This window comes from Drosophila ananassae, chromosome 2L (genome assembly GCF_017639315.1).
Source record: "Drosophila ananassae strain 14024-0371.13 chromosome 2L, ASM1763931v2, whole genome shotgun sequence".
Lineage (NCBI taxonomy): Eukaryota > Metazoa > Arthropoda > Insecta > Diptera > Drosophilidae > Drosophila > Drosophila ananassae.
Window position 1 is genome coordinate 24738557 of NC_057927.1, and position 18029 is coordinate 24756585.

Below are 18029 nucleotides of genomic sequence, written 5' to 3' on the forward strand. Positions count from 1 at the left end.
GGTCGTCGGGATCCGGATTCGGATTCGGATCCGGTCCCAGGCACAGACCCGGCTCAGATAGCCATATCTTGGTGGCGTCCAATCAGCAGCCAAACTACACGGCGCGCAATGAGTTCGATGGTTGTTTCTGCCCCTCAGCCGATAATAAGTACAATCGTTACTTTACTTTTGCTGTGTAATTGTTGCTATTGCTGTTGCTGTTGTTGCTGTTGTTGGTGTTGTTGCGTTTTTGAAAAGGTGATATGAAATGTGCTCTGATAAGTTTTAATCAAGAATATTTTACTCGTATTGCTTTGGGTGGCTCTCTGGGCCGAGTAGCATTTGAAAAGTTGTAGTAGTAGGTCGAAGCGCGGATGCGGGTCCGGTCCGTATCGATACACTCCTGTTTTCCGTTTACCTTTTTACCGTTTTCCCGGTGACCCCGGTAAGATCCCAACCGTAAGGCGGTGGGCAGTGCCCGGCGATAATCACAGTGATTTTCCGGAAACCATTTCTCTGGGCGTGCAACCAAAGAAACCCCTTTTATCGCATCTAACAGGAAAAAAAAAAGAAGAAAGAAGAAAAATGTTGCGCCGGCGCATGGAAAATCCTTTAAATATGTTTAACCACAAAAGCGACGTGAGTCTAACCAAGACAAATCGGGCAACGGATTGCGAGGCGCCTTGGGAAAGTCCTCCTGCCCCTCGGGAAAGAGTTGTAATCCGTCGGCGTGACCTGTGTGACACTTTCATTTGGCGGGTGAACGCCCACTCATAATCCGGTCAGTATCGAAATTGTACAGTATGAGTACTATGTGAGATCGGATAACCAGATGCCCAGATGATCCTCGTTCCCCGATGCCCGGGGTTCGGTCATCATCGATGCCAACCACATGTGCCAAACGCCCCTCATAATGACCGCATCTGATCTGAGCGAGAAATTTGAAAACCGCCCGAAATTCTCCCGAATCAATATTTCTACACATTTCTGGTCATTGTGGGAATATCGGAAAGATTCCGTCTGGACCAATTCGTAAGTTCCCAAGAGCTTACTCTTCGGTAAAAATTTGTTTTCGAAACGAACAGTTTGTTTTAGTTGTTTTCAGCTTTGGAATTTGAAATTTCTGCACTGTCAACGCTATTATAAATATTTTAATTTATTAAAATTAGTCTAGATTAGCAAAACGATTAAAAACCAATTAAAACTTGTTTTTAAGCTCACCAGTAACTTTTAGGAAAGAAGCAATTAAAAAAATAAAAGAAAATACAAAGTTGAAGGAGCTGGGTAATGGCAAAAATGGAAACATCGGAACCCAAATGGAAATGTTGGGAGAATTATGACGATTACATGAAACCAGCATGACGATCAACGAACCCAAAACTCGGGGCTCTCTCTCGTCCATTCGAGGAGGTGGGGTTAGTCCGGAGCCCCGGGGCTTTTGCTGCCTTTGGGGCTCCAAGCAGTGACACCGAACAAGTGGTGGTCATATACCATATAAATTGCGTTCATATATGTCTATATGGATGTATGTGGCATGACAAATATATATGTACTTCGACTTCGAAACAGAAAAACAAAATGCGAGTCAAATGCTGGGGCCTAGGCCCTCCCCAACCCCGCCTTTCGTCCTGCTCTCTATGCCCCTGCGGTCGCTGGGTTGCGACGCCGTCGTCGTCGACAACAACAATGTTTCTTATCAGCAGGCCCCCTACAACAACCACAAGCAACACGCATACATTATATGTATATGGAGGGGGAAAAAAATATACATATATACAATATACATTGCATATATATATAAGAAAAAAAAAAATAATAATAAAGAATTGCTGAAGAAAAATAAGTATTTGTGGAAAGAATTTTAAAACAAAAGAAATAAATGTAGTGAGCTTTATAATATATGCCCATAAATTCATCCATATACACACTCATGACTTCCTTTCAAGGGTCGGCCATATTGAAAATTAATTATAGCAAAAATATATACTAAACATTGTAGTATGGGAGAATTTCCATACTCGAGCGACAATTGATTTTTGTTGTTTAGCCAGTGATTTTCCAGGGAAGGAAAATTGAAACCCCAACTCCCACTCCTCTTGAAGGAGACACGTGCATATCATCTTTGTAGCGAAATGCATCCGCAAACAGTGGAGGTTTACTTTTGGGTACCGGATTGGAGCGAAAAACGGCGACAACAAATACCGCAAAAACCAAAACCAAATCACGGCCACAGCCAAGAACAAACAACCAACAATGACAGACAGTCACATACATTAAACATTTACAAAACCAGAGAAGAAACAGCTCAGCTAGTAAGAGATGTAAAAATTGTAATATAAAAGGAATTTTTGTGAAATTCCGAAACGCAAACAGAATATACGGCAAACAAGAATCGGCCAAAGACAAGATACAAGATACAAGACACTTTTGTTTGTCTTAATTGTTAATTGCTCTGGCAAGGAAATACACTGAAATAAATAATTCTTCCCAACTTCCTTACTTCCTTGCCAGTATCAGTAATATTCAGTAATATTGCCAGTCCTATTATAACTTTATATGCCATTTTAATTTTCAATCTTAACTGTTATATTTCTACTATCTTTAGGATATAGTTTTTTTTTCCTGTGCATTTTCAGTTCCAGTTCTAGACTCCATTTCCTACTTTGTACACTTTGTCCAGAACGAGCGCCAAAGTCTAGGAAAAACCACACCTACTCCATATAAACGTTGGCCCGTAATTCTGTATCAGCGCGTGTCTCTCTTAACTGGGTCCTAAATGAGCTACAACAACAGGTACTCGAGGCCAGGTACTTACTTACCTGGCGTAATGTGTGTTTGACAGGATATGCCGTCCGTCCCGTGCCCCGTCATCCCGTCATCGTTCCGACTTGCATTGTTCTTACTGAGGAACTGAGGAACTTAATTGACCAACCTTACTCACTTACTTTCACTGTTCGCATTTGTTTGCTGCATAAAAATTAATGAGTTTAGGACTATTGGGTTTATTGGGTTTTGGGTTTTTGGTTTTATGTTTTTGGTGCGCTGCTGTCCATTCATAAATTTTGGTTCTGGATTGGGAATTTCCCGGCACGCTGATTCATTTACCATTTTATGAATGGAATGCTCTTTTTCTCATCTATTTTGGATTGGTTTTTAATGTGGGAATTCCAATTATCTGATTGAGGAGTACAAGCTGGCACGGAAATAACCCTGCATTTTATAAACAAATATATATGTTATAAGGACATGTAAATCGTGCATTCCGATATTATTTCGTAATAGCTATTGAATCATTGTATTTCTAATTTTAAGATTCTGGTTCCCAAAATCAAACATCATAAGATTCTCTCTTAGATTTTGTTCTGATTCTATATTTAAGAGTTCTTATATTTATATTTCTTAATATCTTAAACTTTACATCTTAATCCTTATTTCTTAATATCTAAAATATACAATATCCTAAGAAATAACCCCATAGGATTATTCTCTGATTCTAATTCAGAGAATAATTTCCTATTAAGAGACCCAACCACCCACTGATCTAGTCGCCCAAGCCAACCATTAAAAAATCATCAATCTGAATTTTTGAAGTATTTTTTAAGTGGACGCCCTAATTAGAAAGCGCCAGCGCCAGGTACGTGACAAAGGGCAGAGACTGGCTGAAACGTAAACCGAAAACATTCCATATTTTCCAAAAATTATATAACCAACAAAGGAAGGGAAAATATTTTTTCTGACATTGTCAGCGAAAACAAATTCATATGCATGTTGTTTGTTTTCTTGGGCCTGGGATGAAAGGACCTCAAGGATAGCCCGGTCCCAGGCCATGAAACCCATGAGCACGAGATGCGGCAACAACAATAATAATAAAAACATCCTTTTAGACTGTTGTCCTTTACCATTGTCACGATCAATTTGTATCGTGTCGGCGCGTGTTTCCATTTTGTTCATATTTACCTTTCCACCGCAAACTATCTTCTTACCTGAAAAGGACAGCCATCTGAGCAGGGATCGGGCCATCTACCTGACGGACATCGGACATCGATCTCTGACGTGGCAAATGGCCGCTTGGCCGATCGATTAGCGCTGATCAGTGCGGGTTAATCGTGGCTTCTTGACGGATTCCTCTAAAAAGTCTATATTTAAATAGGTTCAATTGCTGTTTGTTGTTTTATTTCCCTTATGCTGTGGGAAAACTTCTCACAGTCGTTGAAAATCTGCTGGAAATATGTTCGACTTCAGGGATATTGCATCAAATCCAGCCAAGGATCTTACCTAATGGCGATTAAAGTGTTTGTCTTCATAATTCAGTCGCATGTGCCATTGTTTATTCTACAAATTAGCTATCTTACTCATAAACATATGGCCTTTTTAATACATTTTAGGACTCTCAGGTTAATAGATACGATAGATATTTAGAACAAATACGTTTTAATAAAAATGAATAGCTTACGTTTTAAGCCTTTTTCTTCCGCGTTTTTCCAACTCAACTCTATGAAGGATCTGCAGATAAGACCCTACAATTCATCTCGTTATCGCAGCATTAAAAGAGTGTTAAAGACATGTTCCCAACGACCATTAAAATGCTTTTGATAAGAACTCAAACTCTTTGGAAGACCGCAGGCCACTTGAATTGGACGCTTCACTTCGGTTTATTGTATAAATTTTATTTGAATTTCTACCACATAACGATGCTGATAATTGGCGTTTAAGGAGTCAAACGACCAGTATCCAAAGATAGAGGGATAAGGGCCCTGCCATGAAATGTATCCGTAGAGTGTTGGATTACCAGAGTGCAATATTTATGGCTGCGATGTACACGAAAATATTAAAAATGCATAAATACATCGGCACCCAAAATGCTCTCGATTCTCGGCGATGATCGTCCTGATATGTGAGACACTTGCCACACAGTTGACACTTGTTTGCGGAGTGGGGAGCGGGGTACCTGGGATACCCTATCCCTGGGACAACCCATTTTCCGGGGCACCATAAAACTGTCAAAATAATTTTGAGCCAAATTTTTGGTTCCAAACAGCATGCTAGCTTAGAGTTTGGTCTCGTGGGATATGGAAATATTTCCATGTATTTTATGTTTCAATTGGCCCTCAGCGGTTTTCATTCGATTCTCTTGTATAAAAAATAAGTACCTAATTATACGACTTTTCGCCATAAACAGAACAGGCATTCGATATTCTGGGGATGCTCGCCACAAGAACATGCTACAGAGGACTGTGGCACGGCTCATTGAGAATCGGAGATCGAGTGTGAAACAGGGCACCTCCTAGACCCACAAGACTATCCTTTTTTGTCCTGAGACTTGTAATAAATCACATCATTAGCATAGCATTGCCATAGCTATACGGTTGATTTATTGGTTCGGGAGAGAGATCTTCATGTTTGTTGACACTCCACAGTCTAGACCTCCGAAACTCCGCCACACGTACTGGAACATATCCAAATAGAAGCATTGGGGAACCACTCAACCCTGACTCACATTGGAAGGCGTATTCCAGTTGGGGCTTAAAGGCCGCTTACCGTTATTTGCATTTGTACCCAATGCATTTCGTTTATACCAATGGAAACTTATCTGAACTAGCTGAGCATAACACTGCCAGCTTGGGGTCACTGGGGAACTAGAGGGTGGATAGGGACTTGGCCCACAACTAGGTGGCTTAAGAAAGCAAGTGTGAGAACGGAATAGGCAGGAACTGTCTTTGAATATTTTACTTAAGACTGTAAACCCATTCGAAATACACTGTTCATTCACTTTATTCAACTGAATGACATGATCTATTCACGTGTTAGTATTGATTTTCAGACCCCAGTGACGTCTGTTCAAGTTTTTCAAGCTAAGCGTTTAATAAAATCAAGGTTAAAGTTCAGCTCGGAATCCAGGCACATGCAGCAAACGCGCTCGAATCGAAAAATTCAAAAATTTCATTCGCTCGAAATTAGTAGAAATAGAATCATATTCAGTAGACATATGAGTATAGTAGAGAACCGGGACATCGGCCCCATGTCTAGGGAAAGGTCCGGTCTAGACGCCCCTCTCACCCATCCACCATTTTTGAAAAAAACAATCCCAAAAGCGCGTTATCAGCGTCGTTTTTTCGTATATGTACTTACATATAAACACACACTTATTATTTTGTTTTTATGCCAACAAAGGTTATGCTGTCCATGTTCAAGTATTCCCGGCCATACACTCATTTTGAAGTCGACAAGTACAATTTATAGTCGTTTTCCGATTTATTTGAATCTCGGAACCGATCGCTGAGGCGAGCCGACCCACTTGAGTGTCGCCTACTTTTTCAATTGACCATCGGATTCGATCGTAAAATTGTTCTCAAAATGTCTAAACAGATCGTTGGTGCCGCCTATTCAAATAACGATAAAAATGCCATAAAAATCATCGAACTAGCCTCCCAAGATCCCACTCGAAAGTAGGATTTTACGACTCGTCGTCGTTCTGGTTCAAATATAACAATTTTTTAATCAGCCATTAGAGACCAACTTCAGTTCATAATTTTTACGATCAGTTTTAAATATTTTTTTGGCGCGCCGTGTCGGGAATTGGCAAAGGAAGAAGGAGCCAATGTCGAGACGGTGCCATGGAGAAAGACCTTCTCCGGGCCATTTTCTCACGGCAGGCTCCAGCACTCACTTGTCCCGCTCCTTTCTCCGGGTCCTGAAATTCTACACGCTTCTCCTATGGATTTTAATGTTCGCGTCCTCCGGTTAGGCATGAATATCGTATCCTACACGCTTGATATTTTCAAAATGAAGGGACAAATTTTATAAATTTTAGGGATTTTTGGGGACTGGCTTCACTCATAACTCCATCTGATTTAAACTCATAGAGGGTAGGAGCTATCCCAAAAATTTTAAAATTGTCCGTGAAGAGAGTAAGCGACTAAATCGATTTATTTCGCCTAATCGAGGGTGACTAAATTTAAATATTAAATTTGAGGCACTTTCTCTGATATATACGTTTAATTTCAAACCCTGTTAAATCTTAAATTATACAGTTATAAAATAAATATTACAATAATGAGTAATCTGCTTAAAATTTTTAGAATTTAGTTTCGTAAAATGTGGCGTTTTTGTTTGGTTTGAATTTCAAAGTTTAAGATAGACTGTGAGAAAGATATAATGAAATTAATATTCTTATACGCATTTTAATAAAATAATATTTGAAAATTGTTAATTTTTTAATAATTTTTTAGATTTTGAGCTCGCTGGCAACAGGCAGCCAACCACAACAACACCAATCGAGCAACAGTCTGGACAACAACAGCAACACCACCAACATCAGTGGCAGCAACAACAATGTGCCGGCATGGCCTCCGCTTCGACCTGCCCCCCCACCCGATCGATCATTGTTGTTGTTGCAGCTTTAGTGAGAGGCGTAGCTAAAAACAGGCAACAGACATTGGCGAGAACGAGAGCCAGCGAACAGGCAGCAGCAGCAATGGGTGAACGCAATATGTGCGATAAGGTCGGCAGCAACAGCAACAGCAGCAGCACCACCAGCAACACCACCAGAAGCAGTGGCGAAGGAAGAGCGAGAGGGCTCCAAGGCCCCAACGAGAGAGGCGCCAGAGAGAGGCCGAAAGCCGGAGAGGAAAGTGCAAGCTTGGGGAGCAAACTGAAGCTGTACAAGATCGATTGAGTGGCGTTCGTCTAACGGCATGTGGAGCAAAAAAAAAAAAGCAAAAGCAAAGCACACAACTGTAATTGTACGGATGAATGGGGAGAGGATGTGGGGCGGAAGATGGGGAGAGGGAGAGGGAGCTGGGGCTGGGGCTGGAGCTCAGCTTGGGGACTCGGAGACTCGGGAGAGCTCTCATCTTGGTTCGCTGTAGTGTGGATTCTAAAAACGAATGATTTTTTACGATTTTATTATATTTCGTTGTTGTTCCGTGTTTCGAAATTTTTAAGCGCCCGGCGCGCCGCATTCGATTGCCGTTTAAATCAGTTCAGTTTGTGTGAAAAACGCGCCGGACACGGACACGGACACGTACGTGGATCGCCCCGGAATCGAGTGACTCAAGTGGATATAGGGTGTCTGTCTGTCTCTCCTCATCGGTTCCTGATCGCCGGGAACTATGACCAAGACCAGCAAAGCGAAGGATAAAAGCGCCAGTGCAGGGGGCGGTGGTGCAGGCGCAGGCCCAGGTGGTGCGGCGACTGGGGGGCCCAAGGTGGGTGGCAGTTTACTCGCCAATGCCGCCGACATGAAGATCTTGAAGGCAAAGTCCAATGCCAAGACACTGCAGCAGCAAAAGCAACAGCAACAGCAGCAGCAGCAGCAAGGACGAAGTGCACTCGGGTCGGCAGGATCCGTGGCGAAAGGGACGGCGATAGCCGCCGCGGCGAGTGAAGTGATCGAGACGACGCGAGCCGAGGCAGCGACGCCGGCATCGACGCAACCGCCGGCAGCAGCGCCGACCGAAGCGAATTTATCGTCACTTGAGTCCGCGCGCTCGCAGGCTCAGACTTCAGACTTGTTCGAACCAGCGAGGCAAACGGTTACCGCAGCAACCGAAGCAACAGCGAAATCAGTGACAGCAACACCACCAGCAACAGCCACCGCCACCGCCGAAGAATCAGCAACAACACCAGCGGCGATCAGCGACGATCGTAGTGCGATAAACAACAACAATATCAGTAATAATAACAATAACAATAACAATCCGACGGCGGAGGACGCGAGTGAAAGTGTTGATAACAAAATCAAAGTGATAAACTATGCCCATCAGCCGCCAGCTGAGGCAGAGGAGCAACAACACCAGCAACAGCAACAGCAACATCAGCATATCTACGAGCAGCAGCAATTTCTAAGCCAACAAATAATTAATCAACAGGAGCATCAACAGCTACAGCAGCAGCAACAGCAATCATTGCAGCAACAAGGCAATCCGGGACAACAGCAACCCCATCCCAGTTGGGTAGCCTACGACTTGACGAGCGGATCAGCAGCAGCGGCGGCAGCAGCAGCAGCCGCAGCAGCGGTGGGAACGGTACCGGAAAAGTCCGATCTCTACGCCCTGGCCGCATCGCATCACATCTTTAGCCATCTCCCGTATCCAGCGAGTCATCCGCCCACCCAGCTCTACGATCACTACCAGAGCATCACCGGCGCCAGCACGGATCCCATAATGCGGAACAACTTAGCGCTCTACAGCGTCTACGGTGGCGGTGGGGGCGGTGTGGGCGGTGTGGGCGTGGGTGTGCCCAGCCATGAGCCCATCTCCCAGCATGTCGTAGCCGCTGCAGCGGCGGCGGCAGCAGCAGCCCACCACTCCACCTCCAACATCGACGAAGTGATCCAGGATACCCTCAAGGACGAGTGCTTCGATGATGCCCACAGTACCAGCTACCACATGCTGACCTCCGTGGCGGATCTGCAGACGCTCAAGGACAACAGTCCGGTGGGCGCCATCTACGCACTCACCCAAGAACAGCTCCTCCAGCAGCAGCAACAGCAACTCCACCACCAGCAGCAGCAGCAACTGTATCATCAGCAACATCATCACAACACCTCGACGAGCTCGGCTGGCGGGGATTCGCCGTCGTCGGCATTGCAGAGCTTCACGCAGCTGACGAGCGCCGCCCACCGGGACAGCCTCTCGCCGGCGGAGCACGGCTTCTATGGAGCCACCCAGCTGAGTCCCAGCCTGCAGACCAGGTGAGTGTTGTCGCTAACAATGAGCTCAGTTATCACGAAGTCGCACGTGCCTTTTGGCGACACCGTCGAAAGTCATGATCGCAGCTCGCAGCTCGCAGCTTGGAGCTTGGAGCGCCGATCAGCGATCAGAGTAGAATTGGTTCTGATTCATATTTCTCCGCCTCCTCCGCTCCGGTTGGGTTTCTCTCAGATGGACAGACGGACGGACGGACGGACGGACGGACGGAGTGACGAACGAACGAACAAACAACACAACTCATAATTGTTGCTCATTCCAATTCAAAATCCAAGTCCAAGTCCAGAGTTATGGTTATGGCGCCGTGGCATTCTCAGGTGGTTTACTCAATATATGTATGGAATGCAAAAATCTGTTCCACTAGCCACCAACTAGTTAGTTAGTCGGGATCGGAATCGGGATCGGGATCGGGGAATGTGTTACCCAGACCGAAAATGTTGAAAAACATAAACAAAACACAGTTGTGTTTGTCTTTCCAGATGTCTCAAGTGCCGGCTATTTCTCAATTCCAGATGGGTTATTGGGTCACAAATGGGTGTAGATTTCAGAAGCTACTATACCTTATAGATATAATATTATTAAATAGATAGTAGAGGGGATATGGCCTTTACTTTATAGTCCCTGCCTGCCGCCGAAGAAGTCTTCTTCAAGCTACGAAGCTCAGCAAAAATTGTATACAACTTGCCGCTCCAATTTCGTAAACAAGAATATGCAATGTCTTAATTATTGACGTAAGGGAGGCCGCCTCCGTCTTCTGACTCATGACTATTTTCCTTCCCGTCCTTCCTTTCCGCCCCAAACAGATGTTAAATCGGTTGACTAAGTTTCTGTTAGAGTTCCGACTAGACCAGCATGGTCTGGCCAATAAAACGGAACACGTGTCCAGGTTGTTGCCACTTTTGAGCTTGCCACCAGCACGTGCCACACAGTGAGGCAACCAAAAATTGAAATATAAAGGGGGCGTGACCCGCATTTTCAACTCGGGGGACTTTGCCTCCAAAAACCGAAAACGCCAAACTGCAATTGAAGCGCATTTTTCTAGCTTGTTTTGGGTATTCAGTTGCAAGTTAAGCTGCGAGGTGTGAGGATACCTGTTGGTGGTAGTGGTGCGGGGAGTAATCCAAACCGATCCCGTGACATAGAAACCATCAAGCGAAACCCAAGTCCGGCCACAGAGAAACAGCTTCAAATGTTCAGGGTAGCCGTTGCTGAGTCAGCAACCCTTCGACTCGAGACTGGTGACGGGAGTAGGTGCCGGGGGCAAAGGTGTTATATATATAGTGGGGTAATTCTCCAACGATCGGTGGGAGGCAGCAGACCCAACGCACCCGCACATTGTGGATCTCGTTCCTCGTTCAGTTGGGTTGTAGTTAGGGTGCTATGTTGTTATTTAAATGGAAAACGAGTTTTGCATATTGTATGGAATCGGGCATGAAGGCACACTGAGTTGGAATATATAATATAATAAATACATATGTTTACAGTTTAGAAGTTTAGATGAATTTAAGATGAAAATTGGCGGGAAATATATAGAGATTTAAAAGATCTACTATACTATTTTGCAGACTTTAATATCTTAATCTGTATAATAATTACAAAATATATGATCTAATAATTATATTAAAAATAGAGATAGAAACAATAGATCGTATATTATATAACTATTACAAAGATATAAATATTATAATTCTGGTATTTTTTTATAAAAAGTAATAACTTTTATCAGAACTATTATATTTTAATCTTTATAATAATTATACAATGTGATATGATCTATTATATGAAAAGAGGTATTAATTTTCTGTCTATATCTTTATGATCTTATGATTATATTAACAATATAGATAGAAACAATAGATATATTTATCATATAACTATTAAAAAGATATAGATATAATAATTCAGATTCTATTTCAAAAATCTCTATTGTGTCTAAAAGAAATCTCTCTTTCCGAGAGACCTGACTCCCAATATTCTTCATATATAATATGTCCCCCAACTCCACTGTTTTCCACGGTTTCGTATAGACGGAAATATATGATCTGAGACCCGATGATCTCAAAAGCCAGCTCTAGCCAGCAACTGGCGGATGATGTGGTGATGGTGATGTGCTCGTCATTACCTGCTCGTATGTGACTTTTTGGTCACTTTTCGATCTGTGGCAGTGAGAAACCAGAAGAATATATCACGAGCTCACATGCCATATGGCGCATACAGACCCCATACACCTATGCATTTTGCGACAAAACAAGAACTCAACGCAAAATACTCACCTGCAACAAACAACAATAACAATAATAAAAGCAACAAACCAGCACAGAAGCGATAAAATAATATCGTTGTCGTGCATTTTTTGTTGTCAGTGAGACTTCCTATATAATATGGTATTTTTCGCAGCCATGTATTGGAGAATGGTATGGAGAATATAGTGCTATAGCTATGGGGCATCTCAGTTCCGTTGTTATCAGAAAGCGTGCGCATCTAGCTGTCAAGTCTTTGGCCATATTGTAATTTCTGGCAACAAAGAGCGAAATCCAACTAACTAATTCCAGTATATAGATTTGGGTTTTTGTTTTTCCTTCATTATTGTGTCACATAATCTCTAGCTGGGTTGTGTGAGACCCATAGACCAGAGATTTCTTTTGGCCAACAATTAAAGCCAACAAAAAAAATAAAAAAAATATAAAACGCCAGCAGCCGCAGCAGCAGCAGCGACGACAACTGCAAGTGCAACTGCAACTGCATTGGCATAAAACTAAACTCGACTCAAGTCATTATGCAAACGCGCGTGCCCCGATTCGGTTGTGGTTTCTTCTCCGGCTCCGACTCCGTCTCAGTCTCAGTCTCAGTCTCCGTCTCCGTTTCGGAATCTTCCAGCTTTCCTCCACATAACTAAGCTCGAAACTGAAACTAAAAATAAAAATAAATAAATACGAAAATGTAAAGTTCGAACTTGAGCTTTAAATAGTTTTCGTGTCGCGTGTTTCCTGAGTTTCCATCAACAGAATATGTATTTTTTTGTCGAAAAGGGTTGTACACGACAATGGAGAATCTTATTAATTAATTTTCAATTGTTTATTATGTGCAAAAATATTGTCGTTGTTGCTGTCGTTGTCTTAGTGAGAGCCATTCAAAGTGAAGAAAAAAAACATTCATGACGAAAAGTCCTCTGTGATCCTTAGCTTCTGCCAAGACTGCAGATTGTTCCCCTTTCTGTAGATTTGTTTATTTAAGAATAATATTTGCACAGGCTACTGTGGCTAGAGGTTGCAAAAAAAAATAACAAAAAATACAAAAAAAAAGCGAGGAAAGAGGAAGTCAATTACGTAAACTTTTTTTTTGTGGGCCAAGTGTAAACAGAGCTGGACCACTTTTGTTCTTTAATTAAAAGGTTTATGGCCCGGACTGCAATACTGCAACACTGCAAACATCCCAAAAACAAAAACTGGATGCTGGTGGTCCACTAACTGCAGCAACAGCAACAACAAACACCAAAACAACTTCATATTCTTGTAAAGTAAACAAAAACAAGGAAATGTTAACAGTGTCTCGTATTCCTAACAGAGATACTCGCCACCTCGCAACAGACCCCTTAACAGTAGCGGTTAAAAACGCCCCCGAAACGCGAGCAAATGAGTGCCTAGCGTTTATAAACGCCTCCCATATTTCACTTTATTTATGACAATTAGGATACTATAGTCGACATGTTTTTCTCAAACTACAACAACATGTATCTGAAGAACTATTGTTATAGGTAAAAAATATAAAATTCTCAGTAGAAATTGGTCAAAAACTACATTATTTTGGAGTCTCATTTAATAACTTTCTTTGTATTTAATTGCAGTTCCGTGTATGCTGGGCCCTTGCTCACCCAGACGGCCAACGGCATGCAGTACGGAATGCAGTCCCCCAACCACACGCAAGCCCACCTGCAGCAGCAACACCACCAGCAGCACCAGCAACACCAGCACCACCAGCAGCAGCACCACCAACAGCAGCAACAGCAACACCACCACAACTCGACCAGCAACAGCCCCGGCCTGCTCCAGTCGGGCTCAACGCCAGTCAATGGACACAACAGCTCCATGCTGGAGGACGGCTACGGCTCGCCGAGGAGCAGCCACAGTGGTGGAGGAGGCGGCGGCAGCGGCGGTGGCACCCTGCCCGCCTTCCAGAGATTCGCGTCCGCCAGCAGCGGCTACGGCAGCGGCGTGGCCAATGGCTCGGTCAGTGGCGCCGAACGCTACTACGCTTCGGTGCCCCATTTGCGCGGTCAGGTGAGTGTGATTTGCCTTCCTTAGCGCGGCTCCAAGGACTCGCACTAACTCGCCTCTCTCACCCATTGAAGAACGAGCCCTGGAACTATGAACAAATCAGTTACGCCGCCGCCACTCCCGGCCAGCAGTTGGGAGTCCCCGTTGGAGCTGGAGTGATACGGAATGGCAGGGCCATTACGGCGGCCAACAATGCGGCAGCAGCAGCCGCAGATGGATCGGCGGGACGCGTGGACGCAGGATACCTCTCCGCCTCGGCATCGCTGTCAGCATGTAAGTTTTTCTAAAATTAAAAACTAAATATAAGGCTAGACTAGACATACGAAAAGTAAACACACACCAAGATCCTTTGCCATTTGCTTGCCAGCAGTGGGAAGGATCTTAGGTAGAACTTCACACATCAGCTCAGAAATCATCAGGAGCAAGGAGAAAGGATATTTACGCAACCTGAGTAAACCACAAGCTGTATGCAGCTGTTGTCTGCAATATTTAATTATTCTATGTAGTTATTTTTTATTTTAGATGTTAGTTTTAAGGCTACGTCTCTATAATAAATTCAATTAATTTTATTTCAACTCTTGAGATAAAATCAAAACCAAACCAAAAACACCACAGAAAGCCAAACCCCCATAGAAATACAATTTAAATATAAAAAAAACACACACAAGAAAAAACTATTTAAAACGAAAACAAAAAAAAACTAAAAACCCAAACACATAGCCAACAATGATGATGATTTTTTCCAAATATTTCTATGTTAATCTCTGAAGCATTTATCGATGCCGATATTTTCACTGAGGGGCGAGAGTGTGTCAATTGTGGTGCAATTACAACCCCATTGTGGCGACGCGATAACACGGGACACTATCTGTGCAATGCCTGCGGCTTGTACATGAAAATGAACGGCATGAATCGACCCCTAATTAAACAGCCTAGAAGATTGGTAAATGTCTAAAAAAAATCACAACACACAACTATCAACATTTTATTACTAACCAAAAAAAAAATATTCGCTTTTTGTGTGGAACAAAATTTCTATGTGTGAGAACTTTAATGTCTAATGGGAAATAGCTTATAGAAATCCGCCTCCGACTCCGCCAAGCCTCAGCAATGCCCTTCCGATCCTAGCATAGTTCCCACCCTCCCAAAAAAATAAGAGAGAGAAAAGAAAAATTAATTGAATTTATTATTTTATAAAAATGGCACTTAGTTTTATATGAAATCGAAATCAAATCGAATCAACAAACAAACAACAAACCGTTCTGATTGCTCAATTACAGTGGCCGCTGAATCAGGCGGGGATTTCTATAAGAACTACCCATTTAATGTGGCCGGTGGCGGTGGTCGTAGTAAGGCCAGCAACAGTGCCGCCAGTTCGCAGGCCAGCCTGTCTGGATCCTGTCCAGCTTCTGTCCAGGGTGTAACGTCGACATCGACGACGGCAGCTTCGGCAGCTTCGGCGGCGACCGCGGCATCGGCAGCGGCGTCAACGCTCAACGACGAGCACGTTAGTCGCGCCAATTCGAGACGCATGGTAGGTCGCTCATTAATTACCGATACCGCAACCCCAAACTCCAATCAACCCAAAAGAAAACCCAACCTTAAAGAAGTAGTGCCCTCTAACCCTCCCAACTAACCCGTAAACTCTACGAGTGGCCACGACACAGCCACATAGAAAACGTTGTTCCACACGAAAAAAAAAGCTAATGCCTCCCAAGCCAAAGCCAAAGCCTCCATAGTAACTAACGACTCCTCTTGCCATCCCCCGATCGTTTAGAGCGCCCAGAAGCGAGCCGGACTGTCGTGCTCTAACTGCCACACCACCTACACGTCTCTGTGGCGTCGCAATCCCAACGGAGAGCCAGTCTGCAATGCCTGCGGGCTGTATTTCAAGCTTCACAACGTCCCACGGCCGTTGACCATGAAAAAGGATACCATTCAGGTGAGTTGGGATTAGTAAGCTCTGTAAGATTGGAGAATCATAAAGGATCCTTGTCCATTTTAGAAACGCAAACGCAAACCGAAGGGAACCAAAAGCGAAAAGCCCAAAAAGCTCAAGAACGCATTGAGGAGCACTCTGGACAGTGGATCCTTGTCCTCCAACTGCCAGTTGGTGGGCCATTTGAACAGCAGCCAGATGGGCGTCGATGGCAATGATGGTGAGTGTTTTGTTGGGCGACCTCCTCATTAGCATGCATGCCTAATTCGTGACGTTTGCTTTCTTCTTGTTCCGCCGATCACCGATCACCGCTCACCTGGGCAGAAATGAAACCATACATGCCATACACATCGCAGCAGACACAGCAGCAACAAAATCAGCATCAGCAGCAGCAGCATAATCAGCAATCCATGGCCGACCAGCACTCGTCGGCGGCCAGCTCGCCCCATAGCATGGCATCCTCATTATCGCCCTCAGCCACATCACATCACCAACAAAATCCCCACCAGCAGCTCTGCTCCGGCCTGGACATGTCGCCCAATTCCCCCTACCAAATGTCCCCCATCAACATGCAACAACAGCAGCAGCAACAGCAACAGCAGCAATCGTACAGCATGCAGCATTCACCCAGCACTCCTACATCCATCTATAACACTCCATCGCCCACCCACCATCTTCACAATAACAACAACAATAGTACACTATTCAACAACAACAACAACAACAACAATAGTAGCAATGAGAATAACAACAAACTTATTCAGAAATATCTGCAAGCTCAGCAGAACGGGAGCAGCAACTCCACCAGCGAGCAGCAGCAACAGCTACTGGCCCACCTGATGCCGAGCTCGATTACGGCGGCAGCAGCAGCTGCGGCAGCGGCAGCGGCGGCAGCATTCAACACGATCAAGTCGGAGGCCTCAGTGTCCTCCACACCACAGGCTCTCACGCCCTCAACACCGACCACGGCATCCACCCCATTATCCTCGCTGAGTCTCAACACCAGCAGCACCACCACCAGCACCAGCAACAACAACAGCAGCAGCATTATCAGCCTCCAAAATCCATATCAACAGTTGGCACAGCTTGGACAGGCGGGGACGCCGTTGTTTAAGTCCGGACGCACCACTCCGCCGTACTATCTCTCGCCGGAGGCGGACGATCCGGCGACACACATTAAGCTGGAGCAGATCGATCAGCAGCAGGGGCAGCATCAGCAGCAGCAGCACGGCGGACTAATGCTGGCCAGGTCAGGGTCTCTGGACGAGCACTATGAACTGGCCGCCTTCCTCCAGCAGCAGCAGGAGCAAATCGCCAACTATGCCATGCAGCTGCACGAGATCGATCGCAAGTTCTCGGGCGTTGAAAGGGATGCGGTGGTGAAGATGGAGTAATTGCGGAAAGCACATAGTAGTGCTAGTGGACCAAAGAATCTGTTGTTATATAAATCTCATAGCTCCAAAGAATTTATAGGAATTAGTTGCACTTGTGTGTGTGTATACCAGGAGCAGTTCTACAAGAACTAGCTCTCCGTTCTTCCGAAATCGAAATCGGCCGCATTATCTATTGTATATACTATATACGACTTAAGCTAAATACCTATTGACATTTCCATTTTACGGCAAATTAGTTATTCTGCCGCGTACTCGAAAAATTGTTATTTAACTAGTTTAATTTTTAGCGAAATTCTTGCGAAAACAAGACGCAAAAAGAAATTCAGACCGTAGGATAGGAACCATTTAACTTTGTTATCAAATCGAATACCTTTTGAGATTTTCTACAATCAAATTCCACTTAGATTTAGGCCACTAATTTAAGCCAAGCCAGCAAACAATGACTAGGGAAAGCGAAAAACATGACAAAAATCAAAAAACAATCAAGGTAACCAACAATCTCATGCAATTTAGTTATTATTTTATATATATTTTTTACACATCTATCTATAAATATTTAAATCAATTTAAGTTTTAGTTTCGTACAATCTTTTACATCATCTATGCAATATTAATTTTATTAATTTTGAACAAATAAACGACAATTGTCACTCGATGCCCCCAAAAGAATATTTATTATTATTTTAAAATAGATTATTCCTGCCAACATGGCGTATGCGGGATGTGTTACTTC

General features: G+C 43.9%; 1 protein-coding gene across 4 annotated transcripts; it reads left to right on the forward strand.

Annotated features, from left to right (window-relative positions):
• Positions 1-289: 289 nt before the first annotated feature.
• Positions 290-17951, forward strand: LOC6494719 (box A-binding factor). Of its 4 annotated transcripts, none has more exons than XM_014904606.3 (8): positions 290-1011; positions 7209-9673; positions 13534-13966; positions 14038-14236; positions 15244-15497; positions 15741-15905; positions 15969-16122; positions 16667-17951. In XM_014904606.3, exons 2-8 carry the CDS (start codon positions 8091-8093, stop codon positions 17014-17016), a joined length of 3138 nt encoding a protein of 1045 aa, XP_014760092.1. In that variant the 5' UTR covers positions 290-1011; positions 7209-8090; the 3' UTR covers positions 17017-17951. The 4 variants fall into 4 exon arrangements, with proteins under 4 accessions (XP_014760092.1, XP_014760093.1, XP_001965961.2 ...); XM_014904607.3 differs by lacking the exon at positions 15244-15497 and adding an exon at positions 14734-14906 and having other exon boundaries at positions 291-1011; positions 16227-17951; XM_001965925.4 differs by having other exon boundaries at positions 291-1011; positions 16227-17951.
• The last annotated feature ends 78 nt before the right edge of the window (positions 17952-18029 follow it).